This window comes from Danio aesculapii, chromosome 9 (genome assembly GCF_903798145.1).
Source record: "Danio aesculapii chromosome 9, fDanAes4.1, whole genome shotgun sequence".
Classification (NCBI taxonomy): domain Eukaryota; kingdom Metazoa; phylum Chordata; class Actinopteri; order Cypriniformes; family Danionidae; genus Danio; species Danio aesculapii.
The window spans coordinates 52,161,999-52,184,155 of NC_079443.1; the positions used below are offsets into that span (position 1 = coordinate 52,161,999).

At 36.7% G+C, this 22,157-nt stretch overlaps 1 protein-coding gene across 1 annotated transcript in view; it reads right to left on the reverse strand.

Annotated features, from left to right (window-relative positions):
* il1rl1 (interleukin 1 receptor-like 1) overlaps positions 1-21,942 on the reverse strand; it is a 44,276-nt gene extending 22,334 nt beyond the window's left edge. The window contains exons 1-4 of the mRNA XM_056466089.1: positions 21,864-21,942; positions 17,067-17,304; positions 13,338-13,488; positions 9,583-9,733 (exon numbers count right to left, since the gene is read on the reverse strand). Of these exons, the coding sequence (XP_056322064.1) occupies positions 9,583-9,733; positions 13,338-13,488; positions 17,067-17,304; positions 21,864-21,942 (619 nt within the window). The remainder of the gene's footprint in view (positions 1-9,582; positions 9,734-13,337; positions 13,489-17,066; positions 17,305-21,863) is intronic.
* Between the last annotated feature and the right edge of the window lie 215 nt (positions 21,943-22,157).

The following is a 22,157-nucleotide window of genomic DNA, read 5'->3' on the forward strand; positions in this document are numbered from 1 at the left end:
CCTGAAATTTAACATAGCTGTTTATTTAAGCTGTGAATAGATCAACTAAAAATATTTCAAACATGTTTTCGTACTTATAAATTCAATAATTCATTTTCAATTTCCAGGATTCACTTACAAAATATTCAATACCCTTTAAAAATACGATGTATAATATTCAAAAGGTAATTTTCAGTTCATTTTATTTCAGTTCAAATATTCGCTTCCATAAATTCAGTGGCTCAAATTCGACTGTTAAAATTCAACATTACATCCGGGAACTGCAGGAAAAGCAATAGATTGCAGGTTGAAGATCGCCAGCTGCTTTTCCACCAGCAGGTGGAGATGGAATAATTTAAGATTTTTTACCCAGTAAATAGACGAGAAAAAAGCTAATAAAGGCACAAAAGTAGCATTTAATATTAATATCAGTGTCTTGGACATTATAAGTAATAAAATGAGTATGAGTAAAATAAGTAAATGATCTTTTGTTCATTTATATTTGCCCTTATGTAACAGAAGCCAGTTGGTGATCGCGTAAACCTCACTCCTCAGCGACAGACGTTGTTCTGCAATATTTAGCCGGTTGTTGCTAGATCGGATACGTTTGCAGCCGGAAGTTAATGACAATTATTTCTATTATTTATAAAATTTCCCGTTTATTGTATTTTATTAACCTCTACCTCCACCCCAACCCTAAACCCAACCATCACAGTACCGTAAAAACAGTTGTTGTACAGAGTATTATTTATGTTATCTGTTAAATTTCCCAATAAATTGTATTTTTTAACTACTCCCACCCCAACCCTAAACCCAACCATCACAGTACTGTAAAAATATTAATTATTGTTACACAGTTTCATTAAAAAATGCTGCTTTATTAATGTGCATATCGCACTTCCGGCTGGCAACATATCTGATCTAGACTTTACTATCTTTAATCTCCTCACAGCATTTGTCTCCCATACCGGTATCGCCTGCTCGGACCAGTGGCGTTACATGCACATTAGAGATGCGCGGATGGGCTTTTATTTCATCCGCAACCGCATCACAAAACTCATCATCCGTCCGCCATCCATCCGCACCAATATTTCTGACCAATTTTTAAAACCGCACCCGCCCGCCATCTGCTGATTGGGCTCTTTATTTGAATGGCTTATTCATTTTTATTATTAAATGAATGTTTCTTTATTGGTTATAAGAGAATAGAGAATGACTTTAATGTAGACATGTAGTTAATCCAAACGTGCAAGCCAAATCCAGCATTAATTGACGACGCTTTGAAGTGACGCTAAACGATACGAGGACGTGTCTTTGGTCCTCGAGTCTTTTCCTTGCGTCCTTCCCTCGCATATCGGAGGGGTGGAGCTAAGACACGAGGAAAGAAAGCAAGGAAAGGAAACGAGGATGCACAAATAAGAAATGAGAAGCACCCTATAAAGCTCTCAGAATATCCGACACGAATATCAGCAGTGAACTCCGTCTCCGATCGGCGCACAGGGACAAAAATAAATAGTCTAAATTAAACTCACTGTACTGTACATTTTTTTTATTGTAGCCTAATAGAAAACGCATTTTGACACATCATTTCAACATGCTGCTATTTAGCCTACTACTAAATGCCTATTTCACTTTATTTTTTAGCAAATAGATAGAATAATAAGTCATTTACATTATAGCCTAATAATGTTCACATTTGTAGTTGTCCATAGCAACCCCAAAAACTTATCTGCTTGTCTTGCACATCTAATTAATGGGCAGTTTTTCGACTATTTTTTTATTTATTTTTTATTTATTTTTTTGCTGTGGAAGTTATTGAGCTTGTAGAAATCGGAAACAACACCAATTCTGCGACACAGATGAACCTCTATTGATATCTCTATCAGACAATGCCTATTTTCTATGCCAAAAGAAACAACAGGCAGTAAAAAAATATTAAAATAAATATCTTAATGTAGGCATAGGCTATAGTCGCATGCTTTGGCAAACATAAAAATAAAAATAAATAAAAACGTCATATCGTAGTTAAGCCTTATAGGCTTAGTCACCCCCACAATTAGAAATTATATATATATATATATATATATATATATATATATATATATATATATATATATATATATATATATATATATATATATATATATATATATATATATATATATATATACCATCCCTCTTTGAGCGAACATGAAGTCTGACCAGGCTAAATTGCCTGTATGACAAGTCTATGCCCCAATAACCCATGAACTTACGATCATCCCCGCAAACTTAAAGCATAATGAAATACTACGCTTGCGACAAAGAAATTCTGGCAAAATAACCTTAAGCCTCAGAACGTAAAAGCGAGGCCAAATAACTAATACACAACATGTCTAGAATAGAACAGGCTAAACCAATATGAACGTAAAATTATCAGCTGACCGAACTCAGAAGTTTATATTAAACATGGGCTATGTGTAGTCTAGATAACATAGGCTAATTGGTTTAATATGCCTGACCTTAGGTCTAGTTTGAATTTTCTTGGCACTATGCAGGAATAAAATAGCATCTACAGTCAGGGGCGCAACTGCACATTTACTGAGGGGTATGCGGGATCAAGTTTTGCGCCCCCACCCCCTAAGAGTTTACGTATAACAAAATTTTTGAGGATGCAGGGCTAACCAAGACCACACATCTAAACACACACAATACAAACAAAAATAAAAGAAGTCCATAGACAAGTTTTCTGGCTGTAAACAATATTTTATAACAAATACATTTTACAAATCTGAACAAGTAGTGGTAAAAGTTCAATTAATTTCTTCTTAATTTCCTTACTAAATGATTACTGCACTTTAACACGCCTTGCTTTTGTACTTGCCCATTTGTCAAGTATTTCATCAAATGAGGTTGACCTTGCTAGATTGTTTTCAATGAAGATGATTGCAAGCTGTGACAAGCGGTCATTGTGCATAGTTGAACGAAGGTATGTTTTTATAAGTTTCAGTTTGCTGAAAGATCTTTCTGCAGAGGCAACAGTTAGTGGCATTGTTAGGAAAACTCTTAATGCCACTGTTAAATTTGGGAAGACCTTGTCAAGATTTTCCTGCTGAATAAAATTGCAAGACAAACAATACCTAAATTTGCAAAACCCTGACCTGCCATTTATTCATTTATTTTTTGTGGGGTCATTCCTACCTGTTCTTTTCTCTGGCTCTATTTACATTTTCTTGCTCTCTGTCCTCACCATCTTCATGACTAAGTAAACAAAACAGATGTTTTATAACATTTAATCAGCAAAGTCTAGAATAACTTAATTTACAATGTTTCTTAACATAACTAAAATAGATATACAATCTGACCCTTTCTTACCTGTCTCTTCACCTGCTCTGAACTCATTTACTGCTATTTTGTCATTGCCCTCCCCCTCTTCATGGCTGAAAAAATAGACCAGATATTTAACAAAAAAATAAAAAAAAAATTCTACTAAACTATTAAAAATATAGTATTAAAAACATTCACACTGTCACTATTTATTCATTCTTTTTTTTTTTTTTTTTTGGCTTAGTCCTTTTATTACTCGCCACTGTGTAATGAACCACCAAATTATTCAGCATATGTTTTACGCAGCGGATGGCAACTTTTATGTGCACTAATTATTTTTAAACCAATTATTACTTTCTCTTGTATCTGAAATATATTCAGGTTAACTTAACAAAGATACATTTTGTATGATCCTCTTATTTTGGTAAAATAATGAAATAAATAAAAAACTGTTCGTGTGATTTGACAGTTTATTTAATTTAATCTAAACAGTTACATCTACATGAACACCTTAAACTTGGCTGTTTGACTGGAATTCGTTGTTATTTTACCTCTTGTAGATGATATTTGGTCAACAAGTAATAAGTTTTTACTCCCAAATAAGGTAAAAGAAATTAATTTGAAAAAAATTACACAGGTTCTACCCCTGCAATATATGTATTAAAATTTTAAAGACAAATGTTCTTTTTGTAACACTGAGCCTGAAAGTCTTTTACATCTATTTTGTACTTGTACATTTTCTGATGATTTTTGTAAACAGGTTTCAGGGTTGCTTTTTAATTCATTTTACAAAATAACTAACTTTGATGAATGCATTTTTCTTTTTTTTTTAACTGTAAAACTGGCTATAATACACTCAATATTGCTCTGAAGTTGATAATTGTTCTTGGGAAATTTCACATACAGGTTAAAGTAATGTCTATAACTTCCTCCTTTATTTTTTTCTGTAAAGATTTTAAAATATTTTATAATTATTTGACCTCAATTACAAGATACAAGAAGGCCATAAAACCTTTCTAATAATAATAATAATAAAAATAATCTGTACAATCTAATTATTTAAATATGATGGATCTCCCCATATGTAATGTATTTTTTATTGATTGATTTTTATGACTTTTACATGTGTTATCATATAACCCAGTATGCTTGTCAGTTATATGCTTCACAAAAAAAGTTATTTGCGACTATCAAACGTCTACCGTAAAGTCACATGGACTTACGCCAGGTATATGTATTTAGCCCATCGAATTATACTGTTTTTACATACTTTAGTGGATGGAAGTATGCGATTTCGGACGCAGCCACGGTGAGATCGTGCATCATTGTCCCCCTGCCTGGACAAAACCACCTCCTCTGCTCTTACGTTTGGTAAAAGCAGGAACGGCGCGTCTATAGAGGCGACCTACAGTATAGGCGGCAGAATAGGGAGGGCGGCGTCAGCGAACCCCCCGGTCCTCGCGAACCGGTAACTTTCTTTTTTAACTTAACATTACGGGTTGAGGGCGGCGTGATCGCCGTTCGCCTAAAGCGCCAGTTCAGCTCGCTCCGGCCCTGGGTAAAGCCCAGGCTAGGTGGCGGTTATGATTTATGAACTCTTTCCCAAAAACAGAAGGTGAATAATAGTATGTTAATAATAGTATAAGCTTACCAATCTCTGATTATTCAATTTGACATAGCAGATTTCATTTTAATGCATTGTTTTACATGTTCTTTTTTTTGTTTTCTATTTTGGGCACCACTCTTCATTCTTCTCTCCATTTTAAACAAGTGACTGTAACTGAATAACGGATTAATCAACTGGTCTACGGAGGGGGAGGGGTGGTATTATATTATTTTTATTTAATAAAATACAATATTAAACTCGTATAAAATGCCAAATAAACTTTTTTTTACCAAATATATTTATTTATTCAATATTATTTGAAACTTTTAAAAAGGCTCATTTCAAAAATAGTTTTGGCACAATGGCGCCCCCCCCATGTGCGGCGCCCCTATGCACTGCATATACTGCATACCCCATTTTTGCGCCTCTGTCTACAGTGTCAGGATTCACACGAGAGCGCCTGCCTCTATAACGCGCCCTGCTGCACTGAAGGAGCGCTCGCTCACAGCACTTGTTGCTCATAGACTCGACTAGACATACTACCTGATGAAAATTTGACTATTTCAAAGTGTGCTCGATTTTTTGGATGTAGGTATGGTCAGATCATATTTAACAATTTATACATATTTTTTTTTATTTGATTGGTACAACCGCCCGCCACCCGCCCGAATTTAATTAAAATATTATTTTTCGTCACGTCATCCGCCCGATCCGATCTGAAACCGCCAACCGCGCATCTCTAATGCAACCATCTCTAATAAACCGTCTTTTGATGAATATGATGTTACATTCTCTATCTTTATTAACTCATTCTTCCATAGATGTAAAGTATAATATTGACTGGCTGCTAAAGAATATAAACGTAAGAGAAAGGAAATAAAATAATCATACAAAATTCAAAACCAGAGAGATTTTATGAGAATGTCACACAAAACAGTTTACTTGCAACTGTTGGACAGATAAAGACAGTGTTCAGGTACGATTTAAGGTTGGGTATGGATGGGACGTGTAATTTAAAATAATTTAACATAGCGAGCAAATGCATTAAAGGAGCGTCTTCAGTTATTAATACAGAACCGTCTAATATATGGCATAAGCATTAAGGGGTTATTAGAAGTGTTTGTGCTGTTTAAACGCAGCTTTTTTCAGGATTGGGGTAGGCTATAGTTTCATTATTTAAATTATTATTGTTGTTGTTATTATTTTATTATTATTATTGTTATTATTCTTATTATTTTATAACATTTATTTAGGCTACTGCGCTTGAATAAGTCATCCGTGGTTCTAAATTAGTATTTCTTTTTAACACTCTGCCTGCCTTTAATTTTTCTAATTTTTGGGGTTCTGCCATGGTGCCTTTAGTTTGTCCAGATTAATTGTTTTTATTGTTATGTAGTAGCCTAGGCTTACTGCACGCTTTTATTTTTATATTATGAACGAAAAAAAAAAAAAAAAAAAAATATATATATATATATATATATATATATATATATATATATATATATATATATATATATATATATATATATATATATATACTTTTTTTTTTTTTTTACTTTATTATTTGAAATGATTGGCGACCTCTAAATATAGACTAAGCCTAAGGAGAATGAATGAATTGATGAATGAATGAAATATTTGGCGTTTTTTATACCTGTGCGGCTTGTACGCGGCAAAAGAGTGGGCGCGAGCTCTGGTGGCTGGTCACGGTCAGAGCCAGCACCGCACGTCAAATACTGGTTGAGAGATGCTGGATGGCTGCCAAATTGTGCCAATATTTGATGGGAACACCTCTGAAGTTTCAGATGATATCTGGGCCTGTGCATATGAATGTGAAAAGTGAAAGTCGTGACATTTGGCCAAGCATGATAACACAAGAGTGTTTCCATTATTATATTAATCATACCTATTAACCCCCCCCCCCCCCACACACACACACACACACTTAGCGAGAATCACGCGACCGTCACCACCCCCACTTAGCTAATTTCCGCGACCGTCATATCCCTACCACGTAGCGTAAATGAGCACCTGCCCATTTAAGAGTCTGTGAATGGCACTGCAGAACAACGTCTGTCGCTGAGGAGTGAGGTTTACGCGATCACCAACTGGCTTCTGTTACATAAGGGCAAATATAAATGAACAAAAGATCATTTACTTATTTTACTCATACTCATTTTATTACTTATAATGTCCAAGACACTGATATTAATATTAAATGCTACTTTTGTGCCTTTATTAGCTTTTTTCTCGTCTATTTACTGGGTAAAAAATCTTAAATTATTCCATCTCCACCTGCTGGTGGAAAAGCAGCTGGCGATCTTCAACCTGCAATCTATTGCTTTTCCTGCAGTTCCCGGATGTAATGTTGAATTTTAACAGTCGAATTTGAGCCACTGAATTTATGGAAGCGAATATTTGAACTGAAATAAAATGAACTGAAAATTACCTTTTGAATATTATACATCGTATTTTTAAAGGGTATTGAATATTTTGTAAGTGAATCCTGGAAATTGAAAATGAATTATTGAATTTATAAGTACGAAAACATGTTTGAAATATTTTTAGTTGATCTATTCACAGCTTAAATAAACAGCTATGTTAAATTTCAGGACCTAAAAATACAAACCCTGCAATCCAAGTCATTAAAATGCAAGAACTTGTTAATACGGTGTATTATTTTTTTCAGTTTGTGCTATTCAACAAGCTTTTTAATTCAATACTTTTGGCATTGATTTTGTTCCATAGGACGACACCTACAGGAGCGAGCCCGACTATTGAGTCTGAAGGCTGATTTAAGTCGTGTACTAAATAAAAGCAACACAACAGAAGGAATATTTTCTATATTAAAAGGAGTTTTTGTCCTAAGCAACACCTCGAACTGATATATTAAAAAACGGCTTCAATTTCTCGCAGCTGAACAACAGAAATCTGACAATGATCACCTCAGGTACACCTCATGTGCTTTATTCAGCCTTAAATGCTAATAATGTGAGTTTGAATGCCATTATACATGACATTTATTGCCATACTGCTGAACGCAGCAGTAGATAGTTCACCTCAGATCTGGAAAATAAAATAAACCATTTAAGATTGAACTTCATAACTGAGACTCAGGGCAAGCCAACAGATAACAGTGATTTAGCATCTACATTTAATGATGTTAAAGAGCTTTAATATGTATTAATCAGATTATAAACCTTACCATTTCGCTGGAGTGCAGTGAGTGCACTATTCTGTGCATTTAACCGGCTGTATTGTAGCACTGTTTGTGTTTTGTCTCGTGTAAACACTCAAATTGCTCATCACTGCAAATCTCATCATGTCACCTGCCCACCTAATGTTTAAATTCGTAATATTTATATTATTTGCTAATTAATAACCACCTCATGGGCAACTCTAAATCTGCATCTCATTTCAGAGTCTGCTTTTGATCACCGGGGGTCGCATTTCAGGCACGGATGCACACTTTGAGAGCCTTCCTGACCAGTGTTGCCAACTTAGTGACTTTGTTGCTATATTTAGTGACTTTTCTGTTCCCCCTAGCGACAAATTTTCAAAAAAGCGACTAGTAACAAATCTAGCGACTTTTTTGTGTGTTACTGGAGATTTTTATAGACTGTCATTTGTCCATACTGTACCGTCCCTACTCTTCTCAACAAGCTGCGGGTGATGCTGTCGACCCCTTCCCCTGCCTCAGAGCACTGACAGGCAGAACAGTCCTTGTACAGCAGTCTCTCCCACCTGCAGCCTGAAAGCAGATCAGCCCTCTGTGTACCGACGGCATATGATTTAGCACCGGCAGTGTGAGGTATTTTCACTGTGCAGTCAAACCGATCTGCATCTTCTTTATTTTAACAATTTAATTTGACCGTTTATTCTTTTCTTGTTCACAATCACAGATATTTTAGTGACAGTTTCGTAACTTGTCGGAGTTTATTACGTCTGAGAGATTACTGCAAATTCACTACACATCTATACCGTCATACTGTATTCAAACAGCAATACATTTAGTTAAATTGACATGCATATATAAAGCGTAGTGCAAATATAAATACCCCTTTGTTTACCATAGGCTGTTAAACAAACAGAAACGGTAGAACGTGATGACGTCAGTAATATGCAAATTGACGTATGATGTAATCTAGTGACTTTTAGCGACTTTTCGGACAAAGCTTGGCGCCTTTTCATTGAAAATAGTTGGCAACAGTGTTCCCGACTGACTGAATGAAATTCGCTGTTTTCCAACTAGGCAACCCGGGGTGCTGAAATATAATTGGCTACACTGGCATTGGGCAAGTTAAAAGAACTAAAACAAAGACAGCCGTTCTGGCACAGACATTTTCAAAGCAGAATATATGACTTCAGCATTGTTTTTCAGATAAACAAGAACGTTCACTGAGCATGTTTCTGAAATATCTGCAAATTTTTGTTCTTTAGAAGAGTCAAAAACTTACATACAGCACCTTTAAGATCTTCACTATATGGTTATAAAACACTTTAGTATTTACTATATATTATTACTATAGAGTTTCCCAGTACTGGGTTGCAGCTGAAAGGGCATGAGCTAAAACATATGTCGGAATAGTTGGCGGTTCATTACGCAGTGGTGACCCCTGATAAATAAGAAACTAAGCTAAAGGAAAAGGAATGAATGAATATTATTGTAGTATTTTTTAAATATAAGATACCTTTAATGACCAGTTCTCGAGATCCAGAGGTGTTGTATTTGATCCCATGATGGTCCCAGGTGCAGACGCAGGTGTAAATGCCCAGGCTTTCTTTTGAAGAATTGCGAATACGTACAGAACGTTTCGACTGGTTTGGAATAAGAGTGAAATCCTGACAGAGAAAAACAATAATATATATATATTTTTAAAAATCAATCAAATAATGTTAAAGTACACATGAAATTAAAACTAATCATATTGACTTTGTTAGCTCACATTGCTAGTTTAGTGCTGAACAATTCATCAGTGCATGTCATTAAGAAAAAATATAAGTGTTTGCCCTTGTAATCTTTAATTGAAATCTGAAAATGCACTTCCTGTTTGTTTTCAGTTAAATTCTCAGATTAGGCCAGTCTGAGGTATTGGGCGTGGCTAACATACTTAACCCCCCCCAAACAGAAATGGTGAGGAGGAGGAGAACAATTCTCCCCAAACCCTTTTTCCCATCTTTCTGAATGAAATGTTTACTCTACTACATCCAATCAGCTCACAGTAAAACAAACAAGCCACGCCCACTGTTTTCTAATTTAATATAGGGTTCGAGGATGTTTGCGATCGCAAGGTGAAGGGGTGGGGGGGTTTGGGGGGGGGATTCGAGGATGTTTGCCGATCGCAAAGTGAAGAGTGGGGGGGGGGGGGGGGGGGGGGGGGGGGGATAGGGGTCGATTGAGCAAGGGAGACCTCAGCCAATGAGGGCAAAGGGGCAGTGGCTCTAGCCACTGGGCCACCCCCCTGCGCACGGCCCTGGTCCTCAACATGGATTCATCGGTTTCACTGCACATTAACAATAAAATGATTTATTTTACACGGAAATTGAACCGCGAAAATAAAACAAAACTAACGTTCTTCTTCAGAAAAATTATATCATAAATCTATCTAATATAATAAAATCATAATCTAGTAGCACATTTACTGAAAATAGTGAAGAAGATATTCTTTATTCTCTGATTTTCAAAAAGTATGCAGTAAACACGAGCCAGGCTGAGTTGGGTATGTGTAAAACGAGCCCACAAAGGTGCTGAAGCCAGCTATGGGAAACCTGCACAGAAACAACACTATGAGAAGGCTATGCTGATGAATGACTGACCATGTAAAATAACTGAATATGTAAAGCACTGAGTATATATATCTTAAATACTTATAGAAGATATGTGTCAGAAGCTAGAGTGAGTAACATATTATGAAGATATTATGCTATGATGACAATGTATGTAAACACTTAGTTCTTTCCACCTGGGGATACTCTTCCCGAGGCTCTTAGACTATGCAGAGTCACTGATTCGATCCAAGACCAATGATGAGATGATCCCAAGGTTTCCATATCCTGGACCAGGCCGTATCCTGAGCAGCTACTGTGGTGGTCATGGAGGAGTGGAACATGAGACTGACTCCTGTGACGCTCCAGAGACAGACGAGTCTTCGCTGAGGCCAGCTTCCAGCCTCCGCCGCTGAGACTGCAGCTCTGCACAAGACGTTTGGCCAGCGGAGAAATTAAAATGGTCGTGCCCAACTGAGCCTGGTTTCTCTCAAGGTTTTTTTCTTCACTTTCGCCATTTAGTGAAGTTTTTCCCTCTCCGCTGTCGCCACTGGCTTGCATGGTTCAGGATCTGTAGAGCTGCGCATCATTGGATTTGCTCTTCAGTATTTGGACTCTCAGTAGTGATTATTAAACCACACTGAACTGAGCTTAACTGAACTGAACTTAAACACTACAAACTGAACTACACTGTTCCTATTTACTGTGACCTTTTATGTGAAGCTGCTTTGACACAATCTACATTGTATAAGCACTATACAAATAAAGGTGAATTGAATTGAATTGAATTTTGCATCTGCGCTCTGGTGTCAAAACAGTTGTTGACATAGACCTGTGACATCTCTGGTGACCTTAGCAAGCTGGCAGAGAGCCAAGAATAACAGGACCACTTTGAGTAAAAACTTATCCAAGGATGGTCAGAAGTTAAAACAAGACCACCTGGGGGTGTGGCACAGAAACTGTATAAAGATTGTGAAAAACACAGACACTGGGAAAATTGTGCAGGAGAGACTTCAGAATGCTCTGAGGTCTGCTCTGCACTTTCTCTGCTTTATTATGGAGAATAAAGTCTATTTTTCTGGTGTCCAAAAACCCTCAAGCCTCAATGATGAAAAGGTCGGCAACTACGATAAATATGAGAAGGTCGGCAAAAACAATAATAGACAATTACAGATTAATCAACTCAGTCTACTTCAATAAAATATTTAGATTTTTCCTGGTTTCACAGACCCTGTAAACACATTTTACTGAAATGTAAGAGTACTGAAGTGTCTTTCACTGACATATTTTGCACACTGGTAATATTTTTCCTGGGACATGTTTATAAAAGTTATGATCTAATTGAATTAATCAATATAAGCTCTGGACCCTGCATCTTAAATGTAAGGAGCAGTGAAAGGGGACTGAATAATATAGACTGATAATATTGTGTTTGGGTTTTAACATTAACCCAGTATTTCTTGCTTCCCTTTGTCTTATATGATATATATTAATATTTTTTATATTTACTTTATATTATTTGCTTATTGATTTTAATATTTATGCATTAATTTTTGAATTAATGTTAATTGTTTTGTTGTTGTTTTCTTGAGTTTTTAACATGTTCAGAATGTAGATTTTATTAATAAGTAATGCATTTTCACTTTTGGCTAATTATTGTTCACTGTCGTTTCATTGCAGGGTTTTTGCTTTTGGAATTAATAATTAAAAAAACTCAACCTAGAATCTTTTATAGAATCTTCAATCTGTTTGCCAAGTTAATATTATACAGTGTGTTTTAAACACTCCAGAAGGATGCAAAGTAGAAATCACTGCTCCCTTTATTAAAGATTTAACTCTTCATTTTTAAAGCTGCTTGACAGAAACAGTGCTGTTTTAAAATGTCCAAATCATTCAGAGAGTTATTAGGTAGAAGAAATCAGGCTTTACTTTTCTGTTTCATTGATTGTATTTAATAAGCAATAAAATCACTGTGGGCCGGTTTTCAATTGCAATACTCCGCTATTTAAAGCAAGGCAGGGCCCTAAAACTATTCTGCTTAGGGCCCCCAAATGTACAGGGCCGGCCCTGCATACACAGCATTTATTAATCATAGTTCAACATTTCATTCATTATTAAAATCCAAATTCATGCTTGTTAGCATTAGTTAATGCTCTGTGAGTTAACATGAACTTACACTGAATGATTTTATTTTCATTAACAAACATGAATGAATACTGTAATACATGTATTGTTCAGGCAATGCAGAGGCGCAGTATACAGTGCTGTCGCCTCACAGCAAAAAGGTCGCTGGTTCGAGCCTCGGCTGGGTCAGTTGGCGTTTCTGTGTGGAGTTTGCATGTTCTCCCTGCGTTCGCGTCGGTTTCCTCCGGGTGCTCCGGTTACCCCCACAGTCCAAAGACATGCGGTACAGGTGAATTGGGTAGGCTGTGTATGAGCGTGTATTGATGTTTCCTGGAGATGGGTTGCAACTGGAAGAACATCCGCTGCGTAAAACATATGTTGGATAAGTTGGCGGTTCATTCCGCTGTGGCGACCCCGAATTAATAAAGGGACTAGGCCGAAACGAAAATGAATAAATGTATTGTTCATTGATTCTTCATGTTAGTAAATACATTAACTAATACAACCTTATTGTAAAGTGTTACCCAAACATGTAGTGGTGTGCGGTTTAGCTTACCTTATACCAGATGAAGGAGCCCGGCTGATTCTCACAGATGGGACAGATCATTTCTGAATTCGACGTCTCTCCGTACAGGAGATCTCTGCTGAAATTCTCATAAACCACAATGTCTGTTTCGATCTCATAACACACGTTCTCTGCATGCCTCCTGCAGCAACAACACACACTTCTGTTCAGCACAGGTGAGTTCATCTGAAGAGTCAGTAAACACACGTTTAAAAGACTTCTTCTTCAAATAAATGATGTTTCTTCAATGTTTTTTTTTTTACACCTTGCAAGTAACATATGCCTGTGCTAGAAACATGCCAGCGACATGCTAATTCAGGCAAGAAATATGTAAGTGAAAAAAAATCATTGATAGCATTAGAAAAACATGCTAATCCTTGCTAGCAACATTCAGATTCATTCATGAAACATGTCAACACCTTGCTAATTCGACATTCAACATGGTAATTCATGCTGAATTATTAATGTTAGTAATGTTAGCAACATGCTAACTCGTATAGAATACTTGTCAATATGATAATTTATACATTAAACATGCAAACTGACATATTGTTGCTAACAACTCGCCAGTAACTTGCTCGTTCATGCTTGAAGTGTACTACAAACCATGCTAATTCATGCTAGAAACATGTTAGTTAAATAAAAATGCATGCTGCAATTTTTTTTTTATCATCGATACAGTTAGAAAAACATGTTAATTCTTGTGACCATCATTCAAATTTATTCCTGAAAAAGCTAACTCTACAATCAATGGGCTTATTCATGTTGAAATTGATTAATTTATTTATTAATACATGTTAATTTTACATTAGAAAAAGTTATATGTATTTTATGTTAGAAAACATGCTAATTCTTGTTAAAAACTATCGCTGTGCCATGTTTTAAACTTGCTAACAACATTTAGTTTGTCAGTAACATGCTCATTCATACTTGAAGTTTGCTAAATACCATTTTAATTCATGCTAGAACTACGGTAATTCATGCTAGAAACATACTAATTAAACAAAAATTCATGATAGAAAATGTTTAGATTAATATAGTTAGAGAAATATGCTAATCAGTGCTAGCAACATTCAAATTTATTCTTAAAACATGTCAACACCATGCTAATTCTACATCCAACATGCTAAAAACATACAATTTATGTTCGTAAATGTGTTAACTGTAGTTAGAAAACATGCTAAATATTGTTAAAAACTAGTTATTTTAGTTTTAAACATGCTAATCCTTGCTATCAACATTCAAATTCATTCTTGAAACATGTTAACACCTTGCTAATTTGACATCCAACTTGGTAATTCATGCTGAAATAAATGTTATGTTTCGAAATGTTAAATTAATTGCTATTATTAGCATGCAAATTTTTGTTAAAAACTATTGCTATGTCATGTTCCAAGCATGCTAACAACATGGTTCATGTTAAAAACATTCTAGCTGACTAATTCTTACTATCAATGTGCACATTCATGCTTTTAACATGCTAATTCTTGTCAGAATGCTTGTCAACTGGCAAATTCTTGCTAACAACATTTAATTTGTCAGTAACATGCTTGTTACTCATTCATGCTTGAAGCTTGCTAAATAGCATTTTAATTCATGCTTGAACCATGCTAATTTATGCTAGAAACATACTAGTAAATAAAAATGAATGATAGAAAATGATCAGATTGATCTAGTTAGGAAAACATGCAAATTATTGCTAGCAACATTTAAATTAATTCATAAAACATGTCAACACCATGGTAATTCTACATCCAACATGCTAAAATATACATTTTATGTTTGTGTGTTAAATGTAAAAATGTTAGAAAACATGCTAAATATTGCTAAAAACTTGTTATTTTAGTTTTAAACATGCTAACAAAATGATTCATGTTAAAAAACATAGCTACTAGCTTACTAATTCTGTCTAGCAACATGCACATTCCTACTAGTAACATGCTATTCATTGTCAAAATGCTTGGCAAATTTTTGCTAACAACATGCAATTGGTCGTCTGTAACATGCTCATTCATGCTTAAAGCATACTGCAAACTATACTAATTCATGGTAGAACTACAATAATTCACGCAAAAAACATGCTAGGTAAATAAAAATTCATGCTAGAAAATGTTAACATTCATAACGTTAGAAAAACATGCTAATCCTTGCTATCAGCATTCGAATTCATTCTTGAAACATGTCAACACCATGCTAATTCTGCATCCAACATGGTAATTCATGCTGAAATATAAATTTCATGTTTAGAAATGTGTTAAATGTAATACATGTTAGACAAAATGCTAATTCTTGCTAATAACTATTGCTGTCATGTTTTAAACACGCTAACAACATGATTCATGTTTAAACATGCTAGCTTACTAATTCTTGTAAGCAACATGCACATTCATGCTAGTAACATCATGCTAATTCTTGTCAGAATGCTTGTCAATATGGTAATTTAGCATTAAACATGCTAACCGGCAAATTCTTGCTAACAACATTCAATTTGTCAGTAACAAGCTCATTCATACTTGCTAAAACCATTTTCATTCATGCTAGAACCATGCTAATTCATGCTATAGACATGTTAATGACAAAATGTCATGATAGAAAATGTTAACATTGATATAGTTAGAAAAACATGTTAATTCTTACTAGAAACATTCAAATTCATTCTGGAGGCATGTCAACACCATGCTAATTCTACATCCAACATGTTAATTCAGCTGAAGTGATATTCAGCTGATAAATTTCCTGTTTGGAAATGTGTTCATGTCATGCTTTAAACAGGCTAAATATTTCTAAAAGAACTTGTTAGTTTGTGTTTTAAACATGCCAACAGGATGTTTCATGTTAAAAAAACATGCTAGCTTACTAATTCTTGCTAGCAACATGCACATGCATGCTAGTAACATGCTAATTCTTGTCAGAATGCTTGTCAAGTTGCTAATTTATGCATTAAACATGCTAACTGGCAAATTCTTGCTAACATGTTTCTCACCAGTAACATGCGCATTAATGCTTGAAGTGTACAACAAACCATGCTAATTCATGCAAGAAACATGTTAATGACAAAATGTCATGATAGAAAACGTTAATGTTTATAGTTAGAAAAAGCATGATAATCCTTGCTAGCAACAGTCAAATTCTTTCTGGAAGCATGTCAACACCTTGCTAATTCTACATCCAACATGGTAACTCTGCTGAAGTATTGATTCTACATTAGCAATGTGTTAAATGTATTTTGTGTTTTAAACATGCTAACAACACAATTCATGTCATATCTTACTAATTCTTGCTAGCAATACGCACATTCATGCTAGTAACATGCTAATTTTGGTCAGAATGCTTGTCAAGATGCTAATAACTAGTAACTGGTCATAAATTAATCAGTATGCTAACAAACCAGTACAGCATGTTTGCCAGTAACATGCTCAATCATGTTTGAAGCGTACTATAAACCATGCTAAATCATGATAGAAACATGTTAGAGCTTAAGTTAGAGTAAATGAGTGTTAGTATGTAAGAGCGTGTGTGTATAATTGTGAATGTGTGTATATATGTGTGCGTGTGTATAATTGCGTATGTGTGTATACAAGGGCGTAGCGGACATTTTAAAAGTGGGGGAGGGGGGCGGCTGTATGAGATCACACGTTCATATAATTATTAATCACCTGTTTCTAAATGGTCTGTCTCTAAAAGTGAGGGGGATGGATCCCCCGGTGTGTGTGTGTTTACCAGTGTGTGATGTATGTTCCCGTGTCGTTGAGTGTAAGATGGAGGATGTATAGAGTAGATTTATTGTGATGCACCCGCTGGCTCTCCTCAGTGCCAATCTGCTCCAGCTTCATCGTTCTGCTCAGATTTCTAAACCATGTGTAAGAGTTGTTGAATTCATCATAGTGATACGGCAAACGCAGAGATTCTCCAGCTCTCACGTTCAGTGTGAATGGGCCATCCTGCTGCTCACAGCCAACTAATAAACAATAAATAGACAATTAAAATCTTTAATAAACAAGCAGTGACAGTGACAAGTCTATACTGTTCCCCCCCCAAAAAACTATTTATTTATTTGTTTGTTTGTTTATTTTCCTATTTATGGAGGAGCAGGAGTGCCGGTTAGAAATAAAATGAAGAATCAAATTATTAATTTATTAATTGAGGCATTAAAATGTGTAAATAAATTACAATTTAAATGGACAATTAATGGACAAATAAAGCAATAAATCAATGCATTTAAAATGACTTCTATATGTATAAATAAACAGACAATTTTATAACTGTTTATTTAATTCATTCATTCATTCCATTTCGGCTTAGTTCCTTTATCAATCAGGGGTTGCCACAGCGGAATGAACCACCAACTTATGTTTTACGCAGCAGATGGCCTTCCAGCTGCAACTCATCACTGGGAAACACCCATACATTCTCATTCACACACACTCACATATACAATATGGCCAATTTAGTTAATCAATTCACTTATAGCGCATGTCTTTGGACTTGGGAAACCAGAGCACCCAGAGAAAACACCCACGCCAACATGGGGAGAACATGCAAACTCCACACAGAAATGCTAACTGACCCAGCCGAGGCTCGAATTAGCGACCTTCTTGCTGTGAGGTGACAGCACTACCCACTGAAAATAGATCAAGTTTAAAAATAGCACTGGACAGTCCACACGTGGGAGCAACCACTTCACCTCAAGTCCTAATCACCTTAACCAGGGATGGGCAAACTCGATCCTGGAGGGCTGGTGTCCCTGCATAGTTTTGCTCCAACTCTAATCAAACACACCTGCTTGTAGCTTTCTAGTGATCTTGAAGACACAAATTAGGGTGTTCAGGTGTGTTTGATTAGTGTTGGAGCAAAACTCTGCAGGGACACCAGCCCTCCAGGATCGAGTTTGCCCATGCCTGACCTAAACCCTCTCTTGCTTGTAAATGAAATGCGCGCTGTCATTGTACTGAGAGAACACCATGGCTCATTTGAGCGGGAGTTTTAGGGCATACCTGCCAATATTCAGATCATGAAATCTGGGAGATTTTATCCGTGGGTGCGCGCAAAGTGAAGAGCAGGGGGGGAAGGTGCGCGCAAACTGAATAGCGGAGAGCGAGTATGAAAATGGCCAGTGTTGCCAGATTTAGCTGACTGATTCCAGCCTCAAAAAACTGTCGAAAGACCGCTGAAAACCAAAAACTGCCGCCCAACAATCAGTAGACTATAATAACCTGTCGTAAGGGGGGGTGATTGAGATGTCGTGTTGGAGAGGGAGATCACAAGCGTTTGTACACTGTTCTAAGCGGATACTGAAAAATCCAGCTTAAACCAGCCTAGGCTGGTTGGCTGGTTTTAGCTGGTCGACCAGCCTGGTTTTAGAGGGGTTTTGGCCATTTCCAGGCTGGTTTCCAGCCTTTTCCAGCCTGGTCTTAGCTGGTCAGGCTGGAAAATGACCAGCTAAAACCAGCTTGACCACCTAGTCAGGCTGGGAGCCCAGCCAAAACCAGCTATGTCCATCTTAAACCAGGCTGGTCAAGCTGGTTTTAGCTGGATTTAGCTGGTCATTTTCCAACCTGACCAGCTAAGACTAGGCTGGAAATGGCCAAAACCCCTCTAAAACCAGGCTGGTCAACCAGCTAAAACCAGCCAACCAGCCTAGGCTGGTTTAAGCTGGATTTTTCAGTAGGGATATTACATCCGCTTAGAACAGTGTACAAACGCTTGTGATCTCCCTCTCCAACACGACATTTCAATCACCCCCAGGCTGGTTTAAGCTGGATTTTTCAGCAGGGATGTGCGCTTACATTGATAGTTTTGCTCTTGAGCGCCTCCAAGAGCTGTTTACTGTAACTTCAGCAGCTCCGTGCACGTGAACAAAAGTGCCAATCTGATTGGTGGAGAAGGTTTTTGACGCGGTGCGTCAAAACAAACAAAAAAACGAGCATGAGGCGTTTCTTTAAAAATGACGCCTGCTGTTTGATGCACTTTGTTTAGTAACGAGGTGTTAAACGTCGACGGAAAACGCGAGCAAAAAACGTCTCATTGTGCACAGGCCTTAAGGGTGCTTTCACACTTGGTTCAGTTGCCTGGACCGTACACAGGTTCAGTTGTCCCCCTTGCCACCTTCTTGGTTTGTTTATGTTCACACTGTCTTTTTTCCTTCTGAACCCCGGTACACTTGTGTCATCGAGCTGCTGTTTTGTTTACGGCTGTTGCTAGGTGACGGCCATAGACTGTAAAATATTTGGACGTAGTATCCGTGACATCACCCATAGGTTTCTGAAGAGCGCAAATGAAGCTAAAAGTAGGCGCGGCCAACCGTCGCCATTTTGTTCGCGCGTCATCGACCCACGGCGGGATACCAAACAAGGGCAAAGAGGCGGAGAGTGAGCGGAGCTACAGACACCTGCTGGCACTTTGCTTAGACCTGGCAGACAGACTTTACTTTGGGAGAAACGCTTAATACTCTATTACCTGCGACTCGTTTGTGTTCTGACCACATATGTTTGGCTTTACACTATATCAATAAAGTGTTTAGACTTTCAAAAACACTGTAGTAACACATTGAGCCACTAAACATTGTTCTTATGATGCTTTTCTACAGGAGGAAAACGCGAAATACTACCAAACACTTCAAATATAGTGTGTGTTAGTAAATGCAAGACTATTGATGAACTCCAGCATAACACTGTATGATAACGCTTCAGATGACTGTTCTAGAGCCTACAGCTAATCAATCTGTCACATTCTGGAGTGCTTTACAGCTCTAAAGAAAAATATTAATGATAAATGATCTTAAATAAAACAAATACATTTATAGAGATGGTATACAAGTATATAACTTTACTCACATGGGAAACGGAGGCCACATGAATGGTTTGTGAGCACAATTACATGCACACAGCATCCCATATCATCTGATAATTGTAAGAAATAAGTCCAAAAGGCAGCTGACTGTGTAAAGCCACATAAAACAGAACAAAAATACGATGAATATGCTGAGATCAGTGGCTAATCTGCCGGATTCAGCTGAGGTGAAGTGACGGCGACCAGCGAGACCTAGCTGTCACTCAAGTGGCCACGCCCTTAATTATGCAAACTTAATATAACCTAATATAAAGAAAATGGATGAGTTATAAAAAAATTCACCCCCCTCACAGTTGTCATGGAGGGTAATAATAGCTATATGAACCAAAATCGTTCTTTGTACCAGGCTGTAAACACCTTTTTTTCTGCTGTAAAGTTGGCCATTCTAACAGAGGGCTCAATTGCAATTTGCTCTATTATGGAGCCAGGACTAGAGGAATTTTGATGAATTGCAGTTTTAGTCACTTTCGTGTTGGCTTCTCGGGGGAGAGAGGGAGGTTGCCGCTTGGTGACGGCTGAAAGCAAATTGCCAAAATGCAAAAGACGTCCGCACATCGACGTCTTTCTGCTTTTACTGAATCTTTTAGTTTTGGACATACAGAAAGCGACTCGCGTTCATCTGCTGCAAAAATATTATAAACGTTCAGAACATCACACGATATCTGCAGAAGCTGTTTTTGGAGGAGACAAGCAGACATTATCACTGTGATTGCCCTGGCTCAGTCCCACCGTCTTTCAGGCGGACTCGGGTGCGGTTCCTGGGTGTGCACCCGAGTTCAGAAGACACGTTCACACTAGCTAAATGTACCATACTTTGACGGCAAACGAACCCGGGTGCCGACCGAAAGTGCTAGTGTGAAAGCACTGTACAGATCACCAAGGTGACTCAAATGTCAGGGATTTATTAGCTTTAGCGGATTTCTGTTAAAGAATTTCTCATCTGAATTATCCCTGTCTGTACAGAAAAGATTTACAGTTGGGGGTGACATTACTACGGTGACATTACATATATTTGAATATATATATATATATATATATATATATATATATGATTTATTTTTAACATATTTATATTAACATAGTAATTATTATGAATTAGGGCTGCACAATATATCATTTCAGCATCGATATCGCAATGTGATCATTCGCAATAGTCACATCACAGGATATGCAATGTTGAGTTTGTATTATTTATCATTTGCATGCGTTTTTGTAATGCCTGTAATTGTATAATGATGTTAAAGTCATTCAGGTATAAGACGCTTCATTTCATTCATTCATTTTCCTTTGGATTAGTCCTTTTATCCATCAGGGGTCGCCACAGCGGAATGAACCCCCAACTATTCCCAGCATAATGTTTTACGCAGCGGATGCCCAACACAGTACTGGGAAACACGCATACACTCTCACATTCACACACCACACTACGGTCAATTTAGTTTACCCAATTCACCTATAGCGCATGGAGTGTTGCTCCATATATATTATTATTATTATTAATTAATTAAGTAATTTTTTGGACAGATTTACTGACAAAACAGCAACAGATTCCATTTGTCAACAACCCAAATATAATTTTTAAATACTTTTATTTTTAACTAATCATTTTTTCTTTGCTGTTGATTCATCAATATAAATATTAATGTGCTCAAATAAAAATTGTCTTACCTGTAGAGTGTAATGCATACGAGGAGACCAGAACAGACTCAATAATGAGCAAAATGATCATCATCATCATCTTTATCATCTCTATAAAGCAAGTAAAATAATACAAATGTCAGTTCGAAAGCATTAAATATATATATATATATATATATATATATATATATATATATATATATATATATATATATACACAGTATATAGTTGGTCCAGAAGTGTGAGACTGCGGTACCTTCCCGTGTGCGAGTGTGATCAGTCCATCTGTGGCCGTTTTAAAGAGGATGTCTCGCAACTCTCCAA